This window comes from Pseudonaja textilis, chromosome 7 (assembly GCF_049901715.1).
Source record: "Pseudonaja textilis isolate UNSWEBS1 chromosome 7, rPseTex1.2, whole genome shotgun sequence".
Lineage (NCBI taxonomy): Eukaryota > Metazoa > Chordata > Lepidosauria > Squamata > Elapidae > Pseudonaja > Pseudonaja textilis.
This window is the reverse complement of record NC_141996.1, coordinates 14,510,831-14,528,444: the sequence shown is the minus strand read 5'-3', so window position 1 is coordinate 14,528,444 and position 17,614 is coordinate 14,510,831. Positions and strand designations below refer to the sequence as shown.

Below are 17,614 nucleotides of genomic sequence, written 5' to 3'. Positions count from 1 at the left end.
GGGCCCTTTACATCAAAATTCAGACCAGTTATGATAAAAAAAAATGTGTTCAGGACTTATATAGGACAAACGTGATGCACAGGTGACAAAGTAGGTGACATTTGTCTCAGGAATGGTTCTCGTGAGAAGTTTATAGGTGACCTGGTTTATAGGTTAAGCACGAGCCAGAATTGTGCTGCAGTTGTCGAATTAATGCAGTCTTGAGTTGTCCCCTTGGTGCTTTTCTAAAAGGCGACTGGACTTCCTTGGTTTTTTTTCCACTTACAAACGTTTAGCTTGTTATCCGAAAAGCTTCTTCAGTTCATTGAAGTTCAGTTCATTGAGCTAAAGAAGCTTCTTGAATGAGAAGCGAAATGTTTCATGGAAGAAAAAAACAAGAACGTCCGGTTGCCTTTTTGAAAAGTGCCTTTGGGACAATCGTGACCTGGATGATTGAGAATCTCAATAGCAGTCTTGAGTTGCATCAACAGAGATAGAATAGTGACATAAGGGGATATACAGGTGAAACTCGAAAACTTAGAATATCGTGCAAAAGTTCATTTATTTCAGTAATGCAACTTAAAAGGTGAAACTAATATATTAGATAGACTCATTACATGCAAAGCAAGAAAATTCAAGCTGTGATGTGGCATAATTGAGATGATTATGGCTTACAGCTCATGAAAACCCCAAATCTACAATCTCAGAAAATTAGAATATTGTGAAAAGGTTCAATATTCGAGGCTCAAAGTGTCCCACTCTAATCAGCTAACTAAGCCATAGCACCTGCAAAGGGTTCCTGAGCCTTTAAATGGTCTCTCAGTCTGGTTCAGTAGGAATCACAATCATGGGAAAGACTGCTGACCTCACAGTTGTGCAGAAAACCATCATTGACACCCTCCATAAGGAGGGAAAGCCTCAAAAGGTAATTACAAAAGAAGTTGGATGTTCCCAAAGTGCTGTATCAAAGCACATGAATAGAAAGTTATGTGGAAGGGAAAAGTGTGGAAGAAAAAGGTGCACAAGCAGCAGGGATGACCGCAGGCTGGAGAGGATTGTCAGGAAAAGGCCATTCAAAAGTGTTGGGGACTTTCACAAGGAGTGGACTGAGGCTGGAGTCAGTGCATCAAGAGCCACCACACACAAACGGATCCTGGACATGGGCTTCAAATGTCGTATTCCTCTTGTCAAGCTGCTCCTGAACAACAAACAACGTCAGAAGCATCTTACCTGGGCTAAAGAAAAACAGAACTGGTCTGTTGCTCCGTGGTCCAAAGTCCTCTTTTCTGATGAGAGCAACTTTTGCACCTCATTTGGAAACCAAGGACCCAGAGTCTGGAGGAAGAATGGAGAGGCACACGCTGCAAGATGCTTGAAGTCCAGTGTGAAGTTTCCACAGTCTGTGTTGATTTGGGGAGCCATGTCATCTGCTGATGTTGGTCCATGTGCTTCATTAAGTCCAGGGTCAACACAACTGTCTACCAGGAGATTTTGGAGCACTTTATGCTTCCTTCCACAGACGAGCTTTATGGGGATGCTGACTTCATTTTCCAGCAGGACTTAGCACCTGCCCACACTGCCAAAAGCACCAAAACCTGGTTCAATGACCGTGGGATTACTGTGCTTGATTGGCCAGCAAACTCTCCTGACCTGAACCCCATAGAGAATCTATGAGGCATTGCCAAGAGAAAGATGAGAGACATGAGACCGAACAATGCAGAAGAGCTGAAGGCCGCTATTGAAGCATCCTGGTCTTCCATAACACTCCAGCAGTGCCACAGGCTGATAGCTTCCATGCCACACCGCATTGAGGCAGTAATCGCTGCAAAAGGGGCCCAAACCAAGTACTGAGTACATATGCATACTTATACTTTTCCAAGGTCCAAAAGTTGTTCTATGTACAATCCTTGTTTTATTGATTGCATGTAATATTCTAATTTTCTGAGATTGTGGATTTAGGGTTTTCATGAGCTGTAAGCCATAATAATCACAATTATGACAAATCATGTCTTGAACTATTTTGCTTTGCACGTTATGAGTCTATCTCATATATTAGTTTCACCTTTTGAGTTGCATTACTGAAATAAATGAACTTTTGCATGATATTCTAATTTTTTGAGTTTCACCTGTATAGTTGAATAGTTCTGCTCTATACTGGCCAGACCACCCATGTCAAGTTCGGATCACTGCAATTCAAGAAAGATCTGGAACTTAAGGAACTGGAAAGAATGCAGAGAAAATCTAATCAACACAGTGATGATTCTATGAAAAGTGATGAAGAACTTAGATATATTTGACCTAAAGAAGATCAAATCCTTGAAGATCTGTCACAGATTGTAGGTATTTATTCTCCATAGCTCCCAAAGATTAATTCTGCATGGAGTCTTTACAGAGGGGGAACCAGACCTGAAATAAGAAGAAAATTCTTTGACTGTGAGAACCATAGATACTCCTCACTTAATGACCATTTGATGACCAACAGCACTGAACATATGGTACTTAGGCTCAGTCCTCAAAGTTATGGCCATTGCAGGGTCCCCATGCTTATGTGATCAAAATTTGGATGTTTGGCAACCAGTCTGCATTTACAAATATAGTTCATTTACAAATATAGTTCAACAGCCTCTCTCCTGTCTACCCCCATCTCTGTTCTTTTAACCATTGTACACCATGTTCAGAGTCTTTCGGAGGTAAGAAGAGTTATGAAGTCTAAAGCTAATGTCCTGATTTCTTTTTTCTTTTAGGCATGATATGGGCTGAATGTAAAGAAATTTGGTCCCAAGGTCCCAAGGAATACCTGTTTGAGTTGTGGAATATGCTAGATTTTGGTATGTTGGCTATTTTTGCAGCCTCATTCATTGCAAGATTCATGGCCTTCTGGCATGCTTCTAGAGCCCAGAATATTGTTGACGCTAATACGGAGATAGACTTGTCAGCTGCAACATTGGATCCACACATAAAGTACTACACTTTGGGTGAGCACCTCAGATTTATATTGTAGAGCTAAACTAATGTTTTAATTCCTTTTTAAATGTGAATTTATATTATTCAGTCCTGAAGTATACCGTATATACTTTATGTAGACCCATCGAGAAATAAGCCAAGTTTCAATTTTTTAACCAAACTTGGCTTATCTTGGAAATGAAACAGAGTAATACCACATGCACACGTTCTTTTCCTTCTAAAGTAAAAGAAGTTTACTGAATGGTCATGAAAGAAAATTAAATGCTATGAAGTAAACATCAGCAAGACATTATAAACAAGCCATTTCCCGAAAATATACAGCAGTTTTAAAAACATTTTTTCAAAATATGACACCTTTTGGATCTGATGAGACAGCGACTCTCAAAATTCACTGGCTGGGAGTTGCCAAAAAGTTGCAATCCCAATTTATAGTAAAAAGCAGCAGGATATAAAAGCAGGATATCAACTCTTCTTATGAGATGCCATAATTTATTCACCAATTTTATCAGTCATAATCTGCTGGAAAAGTGACGTGTTCATCGCAAACCTGAATGTAAACAGTACTGAAGCCAAAGATTGTTGCATGAACTCAGTTCCAGAACAAAGGAAGAGTCTCTCATTTCCTCAGTTGTTTTATTTCATACAAGGTTAAATGACTCCTAGGCTACAGATAGTAATGCAATGGTCATAAGTGTGAAAAATGGTCATACGTTTCAGTGCTGTTATAACTTTGAACCATCACTAAATGAACTGTTGCAAGTTGAGGACTACCTCTATTGTAGTTGACCAAATGTTCTGAGCAGGCAAGTAGGAGTACCAAAGCTCAACATATTAAACTAAAACTCTTCTATTTCTTTCTTTTTAGCAAGAATAGACTGGGATCCATCTGACCCTCAAATCATATCTGAAGGCTTGTACGCAATTGCTGTGGTTTTAAGTTTCTCACGCATCGCCTATATTTTGCCAGCCAACGAAAGCTTTGGACCCTTGCAGATATCACTTGGTAGAACTGTGAAAGACATATTCAAGTTCATGGTCATATTTATCATGGTTTTTGTGGCCTTCATGATAGGAATGTTTAATCTCTACTCCTATTACTTGGGAGCGAAGCAGAATGAAGCATTTACCACGTAAGTTAATCCTTGTGGAATCTGTGAATGATTGTATTGGAAGGCACTCAGTTGGATTAAGTCTTTTTGACTTTGTAACATGCTTGGTGTGAGCAGAATATATTTGATTCCCTTGTCATAGTTCGCTATGGTTGCTGGCCCTGAAACATTCGTTTGCTGTACCGTATTTTATGCTGCTAATATCGACGCCTTCAGATCTGTGAATTCAGATTAGGTAAATGTTTTCATGAATGGATTGAGCAGTGTGATCAATCCAGATGAGTGGATTTAGTCAGTGTGATTTTTTTTCCCATTCTACTATATCAGGGGTTTGCAACCTTAAACATTCAAAGAACCATTTGGACCTGTTTCCTACAAAAGAAAACCCGGGAGCCAATAATTTAACCGGTGTGACTGGGTGGGTGTGGCCAATTGGATGTCACTCACTCCCACCCAGTCACCTCCTGCTCTGGAATATGGAGTGAGTTGCCATCCCCCGCCATCCCCCTTCTCAGGCCAGGCGAGGAGTGACAGGGAGGGGAGGGGCCAGCCAGTGGTAGGATCAGCTGACAGGAAGCCACAGCAAAGGACTGAAAGAGCCGCATGTGGCTCCAGAGCCTCAGGTTCCAGACCTCTGTACTGTATCTTGTTGAATTGCCAGAAAATGGATTGATAAGATTATTAGTGAAAGCGGAACTATGGTGCCTGTATATTTTCCTAAGAAGAAATATTATGCAGAAGAAAGTTTATGAAATACATTTCATATATTTTACTCTGTGTACATTCAAAATTCAATATTTTGATGCAGATGTGTGAGCAAGCATTTAATTATTTTATTGTTTATTTATTTGTATCCTGCCTTATTATTTTTACAAACAACCTAAGGGAGTGAACATATCCAGCACATCTTCCTCCAAGGACTGTCTGTATACAGAGAATCTTACAATCCTAAATCCAGCATAGTGCATTATGAAATAAACTGGAAAAGGGCTGTATCAAAATTCATACTGTAAATCATTGCAATTTGGGATTTTGGCCAATTCTACACCTGTTCCTTCAACATATTTTGAATTTGTTTACACTCTTTCCCTGATGTATTGTTTTCCTTTCTCTATTGACTTCAGCAGCAGAGTGGTCAATTTTTGGAATATTCTACCTGACTCTGGTTTCTTCCCCAAACCTCAAAAACTTTAACCTTAGACTGTCTACTATTGACCTCACCCCCTTCCTAAGAGGTCTGCAGGGGGCGTGCATAAGTGCACCAATTGTGCCTACTGCCCCTGTCCTACTGTTTTTTATTTTTCTTATAAGTATCTATCTCATGTATTCACAACTATATTTATTCTTATACCTGTATCTTGTAAGCGATTGACAAATCAAATAAATACTAAATACTAAAAATACTAAATACTATTCAGCATTTTATGCTGCCTAACAATTTTCAGTTCTAATTGCTCTATTTTGTTTCTCTTTCTGCCTCATTTTGGTGTTATTGAAGCATTAGGTATTCAATAAGTATTAGGCATCCCCAATCCAGTACTGATTTTTTGTGTGTGTTGCTTATATTATTGTTATGGTTTCATCAGGACCAACACTCAAAAAAAATTGAGACTGCTGTTATTATGTAAAAGGATATTAAATATCCACATCAAACCATGCTCATTTCTATCAACATGCTAAGAAAATGTAAACGTGTAGAAAAAAAGAAGGCAATATTTAAAAGATGAAAAAAAGTGGTATACTACACAACTAGAAACATTTCTACTTTTGACTTGCCAAAGTAACTGCGTTTTCCCATTATTTTTGTAGCAACATCTGATCATGTCTCACTTAAAATTTTAAAATTATTGATGTTTATGTTATTATAATTTTTTTTTGTTGTAATCCACCCAGTATCATTGAGGCCTAGAAGTTTAATATATTATCAAATGAAACAAACAAAATGTTATGATATTTATGTAGTTACTTACCAAGCCCATCTAAATTATATTAAAATAACCAAAATATTTTTACAATCCCCAAGGCATGTCACAACTTTTGAGCACCCCTAATATTTGGAAATGGAAAGTTGAAAAATTTGACATGCCCAATTCATTGTGACATTTCTGTGTATTCACAAAGAAGTGTCAAAATATGTAGATGATAGGCATGATGTCACACCACTTTTGGATATTAGTATGGCGTTGACATAGGTAGAAACAGGTGGTTGTAAATTGTGACAATGCACCTTCATCTTTCAATTTTTTAGATACAAGTAGTGATCATTTGAATTAACAATGGGACTGAAAAAAGTTACGTTTGACTGTTTTTCACGCTAATGACCACTGCAGCATCCCTCTGGTCATGTAATCAAAATTCAGATGCTTGGCAACTGGTTCATATTATGATGGTTGCAGTGTCCAGGAGTCATGTGATCACCTTTTGCGACCTTCTGACAAGCAAGGTTAATGGGAAAGCCAGATTCACTTAACAACTGCAGTGATTTACTTAACAACTGTAGCAAGAAAAGTTGTAAAAATCAATTGCTTAGCAAATGAAAAATGGTTTATTTGTGGTTGTAAGTTGAGGACTACCATACAAATATACAACACATATCCTGCAAATATGACATGACCATGACATATTTTCAAGTAGTTGTTGTTAGTCATGAAGTCGTGTCTGACCCATTGCGACTCCTTGGACAACGTTCCTCCAGGCCTTCCTATCCTCTACCATCCCCTGTAGTCCATTTAAGTTCATGCCTACTGCTTCAGTGACTCCATCCAGCCACCTCATTCTCTGATGTCCACTTCTTCTTTTGCCCTCAATCGTTCCCAGCATTAGGCTCTTCTCCAGTGAGTCCTTCCTTCTCATTAGGTGGCCAAAGTATTTGAGTTTCATCTTCAGGATTTGGCCTTCTAAAGAGCAGTCAGGGTTGATCTCCTTTAGGACTGACTTGTTTGATCCCAAGGGATACGCAGGAGTCTTCTCCAGCACTATAGTTCAAAGTCCTCAATTCTTTGGCGCTCAGCCTTCCTTATGGTCCAATTTTCACAGCCATACATTGCAACTGGGAAAACCATAGCCTTGACTATATGGACTTTTGTTGACAGGGTGATATCTCTGCTTTTTAGTATGCAGTCTAGATTTGCCATAGCTTTCCTCCCCAAGAGCAAGCATCTTTTAATTTCTTGGCTGTAGTCCCCATCTGCGGTGATCTTGGAGCCCAGGAAAATAAAATATGTCACTACTTCCATTTCTTCCTCATCTATTTGCCAAAAATTGAGAGGGCTGGATGCCATGATCTTAGTTTTCTTATTTTCAAGTACTATTCATTAAAGATAGGCAGGTTGCAGTTCAGTTTTTCAAGATCTTTTGCAAGATTTGTTCATGCTTCTGTTTTTTGTTTTTTTTTTCAGAGTGGAAGAAAGCTTCAAGACTTTGTTCTGGGCAATATTTGGACTTTCTGAAGTAAAATCTGTGGTCATAAATTATAACCACAAATTTATTGAAAATATTGGCTATGTCCTTTACGGTGTTTATAATGTCACCATGGTTATTGTTTTGTTGAACATGCTTATCGCAATGATTAATAGTTCCTTCCAGGAAATTGAGGTAATATTCTGATTAAACTGATACGGGCTTTCCTCAGAGACATTAAAATATTGTATATTCTTAATTAGGAACTACAACCATGCTAGCAAACAAACACAGGAAACATTGTAGCATAGAAGCAGTCTTTGAGTTAATAGAGCTTGTCTTTAAAATTATTACTGTTCATTAAAATTATATTTACAGCTCTGCTGATGGTTAAATATGAGTAAGAAAACTCTATATTTGCAACAGTCTTCTATTTTGGCCAAGGCCTGTTCTGGAACATTGTCATGTGGGCTATGACCTTCCTGAATGCTTTTGGGTGTTGTTTTCTGGGGACAGAATTATATTCTGGCCAAATCCAGCAAGACTACTCTGATACTTTTATACCTAGTTTTCAACACTGTAATTTAAGAAGGTTGTTGACAGACTGGAACATGTCCAGAAGAAGAGAAAAGAGGCAACACACAGTCTGCATGCTAAGGCCTGTGAAGAAAAGCTTGGGGAAGCTTTGGGGAAGAGGCTATTAAAAATGATGTAATACTCACTTTCTGAAGCTATAGATAGATAGTTCCCTGCCATTTTAATAGGTAAGATATAAAAGAACAGGATAAGCAAGGGCTTTTGATTAAATGCCAGAAAGAATCACCTGACAAAATAAACCAATAGACTAGGGCAGGGGTCGCCAACCTTTTGGACCTCAGGGACCACGAAACTCATAATTTTAGATCCCAGGGACCACTAACTGGTTCTGTGGGCGTGCCCTAATTTGTGGGTATGGCGTGGTGATCATGTGACTGGCTGGGCATGGCTGGTATGTAAATATTATAAATATTTATATGAATATTGATTTTTTTTATAAAAAAGAGCAACTTTTACCCCAAATCAGGCAAAGCAGGCAGGCAGATTGCGTTGCTCACAGAATCATCAGAAATTTATCTATCTGCCATTGGCTAGCTCAGTCTGTCACATAACATTTGCTTGCAAGCAAACTCATAAAATTAACTCACAATACACCATGCGTGTAAATATTGAATTTTTTATTTAAAAAAGAGCAACTTTTACCCCAAATCAGGCAAAGCAGGCAGGCAGATTGCATTGCTCACAGAATCATCAGAAATTTATCTATCTGCCATTGGCTAGCTCAGTCTGTCACATAACATTTGCTTGCAAGCAAACTCATAAAATTAACTCACAACACACCATGCATGTAAATATTGAATTTTTTATTTAAGAAAAGAGCACCTTTTACCCAAAATTAGGCAAAGCAGGCAGATTGAGTTGCTCACAGAATCATTCAGTGATCTATCTATCTGCTATTGGCTAGCTCAGTCTCTCAAATTTGCTTGCCGTGAGTCTGCACTGAATTTGCTTGCAAGCAAACCTTCAGTCCTAAGGGAGGTTCGGCTGTGCTTAAAAGCAGAGCCAAAGATCTAAAGACAAGCTAGAAGGCAAGAAATCCAACCATTTTCTGCTTCCTAGCTAATCTAAATCTCCTGGCACAGCAGAATAGATGATGGTCAGAAAAAGGAAAAATAACAATTTAGCAGATAAGTTTACTGGTTAAGGAGTGAGTGGGCGGGGAGCGTTCCTGCGGGCCATGTGGGTGGCGCAGACTTGTGTTTCTGCGCAGCCTGGATTAATTGCTTTGGAGGGGTGCTCTGGGGGTGAGATTTCTCTGCAGCCCACCAAAATTTTCTCATGGACCACAAGCGGCCCACGGCCCACCAGTTTGCGACCACTGGACTAGGGAAAAAAGAGAAGTATTTTCAGCAAACTAGTTTTTATTTTCTAGCATCAAGCAAAGAAGTTTTGTGTGAATCGCTCAATCAGTGTGCTGATTTTTTAACATCTTGCTGTTCAGAAATTTGTATCCAGGCTGCTACTTTTATTTTGTTTTAGTGTTGTGCTATTTAATAATTGTGATTAATTATGTATTTAATGTATTTGCATTTCATGTGTTTATTAACAATATTTATAGTCAGCTTCAAAGCCTAGCATAGACCACACTGACAAACTGTTGATTTTGAAGAATGGCATCTATCTATTTCTTTTTACAACCCTGTAATCCCCTGCATCGAGGTGGTGTCAGGGTGACTGAATGGAGCTAAGCGTTTACTAGCCAGATGCCCTTCCTGACACCTACATGCAGTTCACAGCAGATATTTTCTCTTTGAGCCCTGAACGAGAAATACCTGCCTCTGCCTTGAATTAAACTCTCAACCTCCTGAACGTGAGGCGAGCGTCTTAACCTCTAGTTCACTGCGCTGCTCATACATATATTAAAAAGTGTATGAGAGTGTTTGTGTGTGAGTGTGTGCGTGAGAGAGAGAGACAGAAAGAGAGAGAGAGAGTGCATTGTAAGTGCTTAGACAAATCTGCAGCTCTTTAAACAAGTGCATACTCTCATCTGTGTCCCACTGTGCAAGGTAACCATTGACAGACTGTTTTCTCTGCCTTCCAGGACGATGCCGATGTAGAATGGAAGTTTGCCAGAGCGAAACTCTGGTTTTCTTATTTTGAGGAAGGCAGAACACTTCCTGTCCCTTTCAATCTGGTGCCCAGCCCCAAATCTCTGCTGTACTTTTCCCTCAGAATAAAGACGTGGATTTTTAAACTACTGTTTTGCCATACGAAAGGTTTCCAGGAGGATGCTGAAATGAATCAGGTAACCAGCTGCCACATACTAGAATTACATATTTTTCATAGTTTGAGTCGGAGGAGGAAATAGGTGCTATTCCTATACCATTCAATACAATGGCTCCCTCAGGATGTGAGCTTTCAAGCAAGTAAAATCAGCGGCTATTATGCTTCTACCCTACTGTTTCAGGAAATGAGGCAGCTTTTAGACTATTAGACAATTGAAAAGTGTACAGACTTTGTGTATCCTGCCACCATGTGTTCACAGACTGTAATGCAATGTAATTTCAGTTGGGCCTTTTAAAATTTAACAGCCAGTCTTGAAATACTATTACACTGAAACAATTTAATGCAACTACTTAATGAAATCTGCCTTCTGCTTACTTTCAGAGGGACTGAGAATTATTTCTGACTTCCTTTTAGTAGTAGTTATGAGCATTATTGTAGAAGGTCCCAGCTATTGCTGGTGGTCCTGATCTTTCCATTACCTTGAATTAGAAACATCTCCATGGATTAAGTTCCCTTATTATCCCTTCTTAATGGAAGTATGAGGAATCAGGAGAATTGTAGATTGCCGAAGAGATTATTTTATGTGAAAAATAGGAATTGGTGCGTTTATTGTTGACTTTAGAACTAAAAATGCTCCAGACTTCTTTTCTGAAACAAATTTAGAAAGGAAATTTTATTTAATGAGAGAGAAATAAAAAAATAGAGGATATTTTTTCTGCATAACACTAAAAATAACTGTTCCTCTAGATAATTTGTTTAGAGAGCGTGTTAATGAGAGATGTTCCAGAACGTAAAGGATAGCTATTCCTATGAGATTTTGCTTCCTGAAAACTGGAAAAATTTGGAAAGGAACCAAATTTCTAAAAGAACAAATATCATACTTCTTGCATGAGGATGAAAAACACATGTTTTAGATGGAATTTAGTAATTATGTGGTAATGGAGGGGAAAATGAAGGCAATGGTAGTTGAAATCCTTGGTCTATTTATCACAACCTACATGTATTGGGATGTATGTATGCAAGTAGAATTAAGCCAATTAAGGGAATTTGTACATGGAGATCCAAAAAGACAAATCAAGTTTATTAAGGAATACTCTAGGAACCAACTTGCACGTTAAGCTTTGTATCCTTAAAGTGAGGAAAATAAAAGAGAAACCAAGTTGTTTTTTCTTAAGAATATCAATCTTCTGCTTATGGGAATGCAAAGGAAAAAGAGGAGTGAAGAAGGAAATGCTTATTTTTTCCCTCTTCTAGAACTCCTATGAATTAATAAATAAAATGATCAGCATTCTGGAGCTCATGTCTAATAGTTATTATGCTCAGTATGACAGCTTGCTCTCCCTTTATCATGTTAGTAGCTAAAGCTTCAGTCATTTGGGGAAATAAAAAAGTACTCCAGCAAATATGAAAGGTGAGTTTTGAAAATACTTTGATCCATGTGGACATGATCCTCAATTTAGTGAAGCAGACAGTCTGGATCCTTAAAAACTACCATCAGGTTCCTAGATAAAAAAAATAATACAGAAGACTGAATACAAAAAGCCACAAAATAAGAGAAAGTAAATTGGAATGATATATTTATACAGAACCCAGTTGTTAGTTGGTGACAATTAATAGGGATAAAATAGTGCCACTAAATAAAAATATTCACCTGTTCTTCCCTGGCTTTTTATTTGGGCTTCCCTGCTTATCTTCTTTGAAATATCCAGCAGGTAGAAAAAAAGGAAGAAAAATAAGTTGGAATTATCTAAGAAAGCCTCTCATTATTTCTTATTTTCAGATGGAGCATAATAAGCTACCAAATATAAGAAGCACAGATGACATCGACTTAAACAGCTCAAATAATTCACAGAGAAAGTACCAGGTAAGTATCAAGTTTGCATCTTATGCTTAACTAGATCAGTTAAAAAGATAGTTGTGGCATCTGCACAAGAACTTAGCCAAGTTTTACCTGGGTTATATTTTTTTTGTGAATTAATTTGTCAAGTACAGCTACCAGATCTAGACTGTAGAATTTAGGATAGCCTTTATACAAAAGCAAAGCACTAGATATTTTTTTAACTATATATCTGTATTTTTCAGCCCAGGTCTCATAACTCAACCTGTTTGGTTGGTTATGGTTTGTTGAATTCTGCAGATCTGAAAGAAATAGGTTAATTCAGTAAATTATAAATTTAGTGTGATTCTGACCAATTGGAACCATCCAGGAAATTCAATGGACAAAATTCTGAAGAATTTTAGTACAAGGTGTAAGACATATTCAGTCTTACATGAAGAAGTCAAAAAATAACTTGCGAGAAGGCTCAACTATGAAAAATGTCATACAGGAATCCTTCCTTCAGGAATTGCCATGATTCAATAGAAAAGAATAACAGAGTTGGAAGGGACCCTTGGAGGTCTTCTAGTCCAACCCCCTGCTTAGGCAAGAAGCCCTACACCATTTCAGACAAATGGTTATCCAATCTCTTCTTAAAAACTTCCAGTGTTGGAGCATTCACAACTTCTGGAAGCAAGTTGTTCCACTGATTAATTGTGCTAACTATTGAATCACAATAGTTGAATCACAATAGCGTATGAATTAATATAAAGTCTCTACCAGGCCATTGAGTCCAATTCCCTGTTCTCTTCAAAAATCTAAATTAAACCATCTGAGACAGATGGCTCTCTAATTCTTCATTTCAACGCATCCGATGAAAAGATCTCACCAGCTTTTTGAACAACTGGTTCTACCGGCTGTTCTCATTGTTCAAGTTTTTTCCTAACTTTCAAGGTGGAATCTCTGTCTATATCATTGATTTCTATTATTCCATACCTTTTTCTTTGGGGTAATAGCAAACTTATCTTGTCCTTCCGAGTAAATCTCTTAATGGATTTTTCCAAAAATGGATCTCCTGCATCACATTTATTTTGGGTCAGGGGAAAAATATAGGGAAATTATTACGAAGCAGTAAATCCTACTACATTCAGTGGGGTTTCTGAGTTAATATGGTTAATATACATGACACGGCAATACTTGTATAAGCATCAGTTTGGTCACAGCAAGTCTCTGCATAATTCCTGGAGAGCAATCCAAGCATTAGTCAGCTTGTAGGATTGGGATCCTTTCATCAAGGCTAAAAACATTTTTTTATGCTTCTCTTTTCCAGAAGATCATGAAACGTCTTGTTAAACGATATATACTGAAAGCTCAAGTAGACAGAGAGAGTGATGAAGTCAATGAAGGTGAGATTGTAGAATGGCTATCATTCTAATCTATTTATATAAAAGCGAAATACCACTCATGCAACATCACAAAATCTCCAGAACTGCAAAGCCTACAAACTTGAAATTTGGCACGTATGTTCCTCTTGGATTCTAGGTGCTCACTAAGAAAGGATTTTTCAAAATGACTATCAGAGCATTAGTATTTCGTATGTTATTATTAACACACTGTGATGCTGAGGAGTTCTATTCCCCCTACCCACCTGCAAAACACAAGCAGAGGAGAGGAGTTTCAGTTTTACAGCATCAAGCAGCTTTAGTACAGAACAGTTGAGCTAAGCCATGCCCAGGCTCCTTGCTGTCTCCTTCTTGCTCACACAGCAAGTACTGCTTCAGTTTCCAAACAGCCCTCAACTTTCTCACTGACAGGACCCTAGCCAGATGAATACCGATGGATGCTGGTAGGCAGAGGCACAATCTTTTTCTCCTTATTTTCCTCCCCCAAAACTAAGCCCAGTCACATAGTTTCATCGCAAAGCACAGGTATCCAGCTAGTATTAGATTTTAAAAAATCTTGTTTGTTTGTATCACCAGGGCTTTAGTTGTTGTGTGCTTTACAGCACAGAGAATGCTGTAAAGCACTGGTATATAATAGCAATAGGACTTAGACCTATATACTGCTTCACAGTGCTTTACAGCCCTCTCTAAGTGGTTTATAGAGTCATCATATTGCCCCTCGAATAATCTGTGTCCTTATTTTACCCACCTCAGAAGGTTGGAAGAGGCTGAGTCAACCTTGAGCCTGGTGAGAATCGAACTGCCAAATTGTAGGCAGCTGGCAGTCAGCAGATGTAGCCTGCAGTACTGCATTCTAATCACTGTGCCACTGTGGCTATTACTATATGTTGTGAAGGCAGTGATCTCATTACCAAGGAGCAGTAAATGTTGGTCAGTTTTTTTTCCCTCCTGGCTGTGTATTTGAGCCTGCAGTGAATCCAGAAACTTGACCTCTGCAATTTGTAACAGGATACAGAATCTCCATCTGCATGTCATAATATGAGCCCTGGTAGATGTGGATAGAACAGTATTTCCGTCCTTGACTGAGAATCTAAAGAAAGGATCTCTGATGTTAAAAAAAATGTTGGAAGTTTCCAGCAGGCTTGATTTTTTAAAAGGAATTACATATTAAGCAGCCAGTCTGTCTTAAGGCTTAAAATTGTGCTTTGATGTCAGAGGCAAGGCAAGACCAGACAAGATAAGATAAGATAAGGCCAGTTAGCATCTTCTCTGAAATGGGTTTCTCAATTTAATCCTTTCCTGAAAGTTGAGGCTAAGGCTTGAGGGGCAGAATGAGGTATACCACTTTTTGCGCTCCTAGGATGAAAAGAAGGACACGACACAAACCAACAAATAAAGACTCACCCTTTTTCTTGTGCAACATAGGTAGTCCTCAACTTATTACCACAGTTGAGAACAGAATACCCATTGCTAAGCAAAACGGTTACTGAGTGAGTCATGACCAATTTTATCATTGTTAAGCAAATCACTGCGTTTGTTAAGTGAATCACATGGTTGTTAAGAAAATTCAATTTAGGATTTGACTTTGTGAGAGAAGCCAGCTGGGAACGTCACAAATGGCAATAATGTGACCCTGGTATGCTGTATACATCCTGGTTCCCAAGTACCCAAATTTTGATCATGTGACCAGGAGAATGTTGCAAGGGTCATAAGCGTGAAGGCTAGTCGTAAGTTGTTTTTTCCAATGCCATTGTAACTTTGAATGATTGTTAAATGAATGGTTGTAAGTCAAGGACAAACAATCATTTGTAAGTATGACAAACCAAAGCAGTGGGCTAAAACTTCCCACTGTAAAAACATTATCATCATCATCACCATCATCATCATCATCATATATCTCATATCATTCTTGGAAACAAAGATGGTATTTGAAATTCCACCATGAATTTAAAAATAGCTCCTGTCAGGGATCCATATACTGTAGATGTGAAAGACAAGGATGTCTATGGAGATTCTCAGTCATCCAGATCATGGTTGCCCCAAAGGTGCTTTTTCAAGAGGCAACTGGACTTTCTGGTTCTTCTTTGAAGGCATTTCGCTTCTTGGATAAGAAGCTTCTTGGATAAGAAGCAGAAAGTCTTCAAAGAAAAAATGAAGTCCAGCTGCCTTTCGAAAAGCACCTTTGGGAAGGACAAAGATTCTCATATCAATATAGCTGATGTTTATCCAATACTGGAAAAGCTATTCAAAATAGTGGCAGAATTAGCTCTGCTTTGAGAGCCAGTGTTAAACCTTATTTCTCTTCTTGAGAAAGATTCAATATTTCTAGGGGGAAAAAAATCCACCTCTTTTGAAAAACAGATTTGTTATTAAAAAATAATAATAATAATAAAGCCAAGGTTTCGTTACCTTCATTATTGGTGTTTTATTTATTAGCTTCCCTCTGGAAACAGATCCTTCGTTCCTCTGTTCCTAAACCTTTGATCTTTTCTCTTTTACAGGTGAGCTGAAAGAAATTAAACAGGACATCTCAAGCCTTCGATATGAGCTCCTTGAAGAAAAATCACAGAACACAGAAGACCTAGCAGAACTTATCAGAAAACTTGGAGAGAAATTGTGTATTGAACCAAAGCAGGAACAAAGCTGCAGATAACATGAACTTCTTTCTCAAAAGGAAAAGAAGCAGAAATCCTCCAAGCTGGCAGACCCAATGAAAGCCATATCAATGTTTACCTCCCCTTTGTTCTCCTTTCAAACTTAATTGACACTTTTACAGCAGACATCAAAAGCAGACACGTCTTGAATGGATCTTTTTATTACTTGCAACAGGGGAAAAAACAGAATTTGACTGAGTTGTTCAATCCCATGCACCAAAGGAGAAAGAGAGAAGAAAAAAAGAACTTTTCAAAAAATAGTCTTAAAATTTAAAAAAAAGAAAGACATAAAACAGTTTCGTAAACTGTATGACTTTAACTGCTGGATTCATCAAGTTCTTTTTCACATATACAATATTTTCAAACATGCATACCTTATATCTTACGTGTATCTGTAATCATAGTCCATTGAAATAAAGCGAGGTTGCAATAAATTAGCTAGGAACAGAGTTCCGGTCTTAAAAAGAAAAGAACTGCACCTCCTATAACTAAACAGATAAAAATGCAATTAAATTGTCAATTAACCAAAGAGATGAATTTCATTGTCAACATAAAAGCTTCGGGTGGATGAAAGAATAGTTCAAAAGAATAAATCTGGAAATTGTGTAACTCTAGTTACTCAAATTGTTGTGTAACTGTACTACAACACCACAGATTTCAGCAAACTACGGTGACTTCTCAACTTATAACCATAATTGAGTCTGAAATTACAGTCATAAATCGAGATAGTCATTAAGTGAATCATCGCATGATTGTCCCTGATTTTATGACCTTTTTTACAGTTAAGTGAATTTGATGGTCGTAAAGCAAACTCTGCAGTTGTTTTGCTTCTTAACTGAATACTGTGGCCCGGAGGAAATCTTTTGTTCCCGGTGGTTGCTTTGTGGTGGGAACTAGAAGCAAACACCAGTTTCTGGCCAAAAATGTCATAAGTCTCAGGCACATAACTGCAGGATAGTGCAAAACCACCGTAAATGCGGTCAGGTTGCCAAGCATCCAAAATGCAAAAATGTGACTGCAAGGAGGACGTTTGAATACAAGTCACGAGTGCCTTTTAGGGCAGCACCCGCCAACCTTTGGGGCACCAGGGACCAGTTCTGTGGAGAGAGGTTTTACCACAGACCAGAGGGAGCATGGTTTTGCTTGCTGCCTGTATCCTGTGGATGGGGTTTCACTTGTTTGCTTGGCCCGGCTTCTGGCATGCTGTGGACCAGTGCTAATCCACGGACCGGGGTTTGGGGACCCCATTTTAGAATAGAATAGAATAGAATTCTTTATTGGCCAAGTGTGATTGGACACACAAGGAATTTGTCTTTGGTGCCTTAAGCTCTCAGTGTGCATAAAAGTCAAGAATCATAAGGTACAACACTTAATGAAGCAATCAAATCATACTAGTAAACAGTTCATATAAATCTTAAGGATACAAGCGACCAAGTTACAGTCATACATTCACAAGTGGGAGGAGAT

General features: G+C 38.3%; 1 protein-coding gene across 6 annotated transcripts in view; it reads left to right on the top strand.

The window, feature by feature from the left end:
- Positions 1-16,761, top strand: part of TRPC6 (transient receptor potential cation channel subfamily C member 6) — a 71,755-nt gene extending 54,994 nt beyond the window's left edge. For 4 of the 6 annotated variants that reach the window (XM_026706938.2, XM_026706937.2, XM_087937068.1 and 1 more), the window contains exons 6-12: positions 2,724-2,954; positions 3,809-4,073; positions 7,451-7,646; positions 10,090-10,293; positions 12,055-12,138; positions 13,421-13,496; positions 15,995-16,761. In XM_026706938.2, the coding sequence (XP_026562723.1) occupies positions 2,724-2,954; positions 3,809-4,073; positions 7,451-7,646; positions 10,090-10,293; positions 12,055-12,138; positions 13,421-13,496; positions 15,995-16,146 (1,208 nt within the window). In that variant the 3' untranslated portion in view covers positions 16,147-16,761. The remainder of the gene's footprint in view (positions 1-2,723; positions 2,955-3,808; positions 4,074-7,450; positions 7,647-10,089; positions 10,294-12,054; positions 12,139-13,420; positions 13,497-15,994) is intronic. The other 2 variants (XM_087937067.1, XM_087937066.1) reach the window with 1 other exon arrangement.
- Positions 16,762-17,614: the final 853 nt, after the last annotated feature.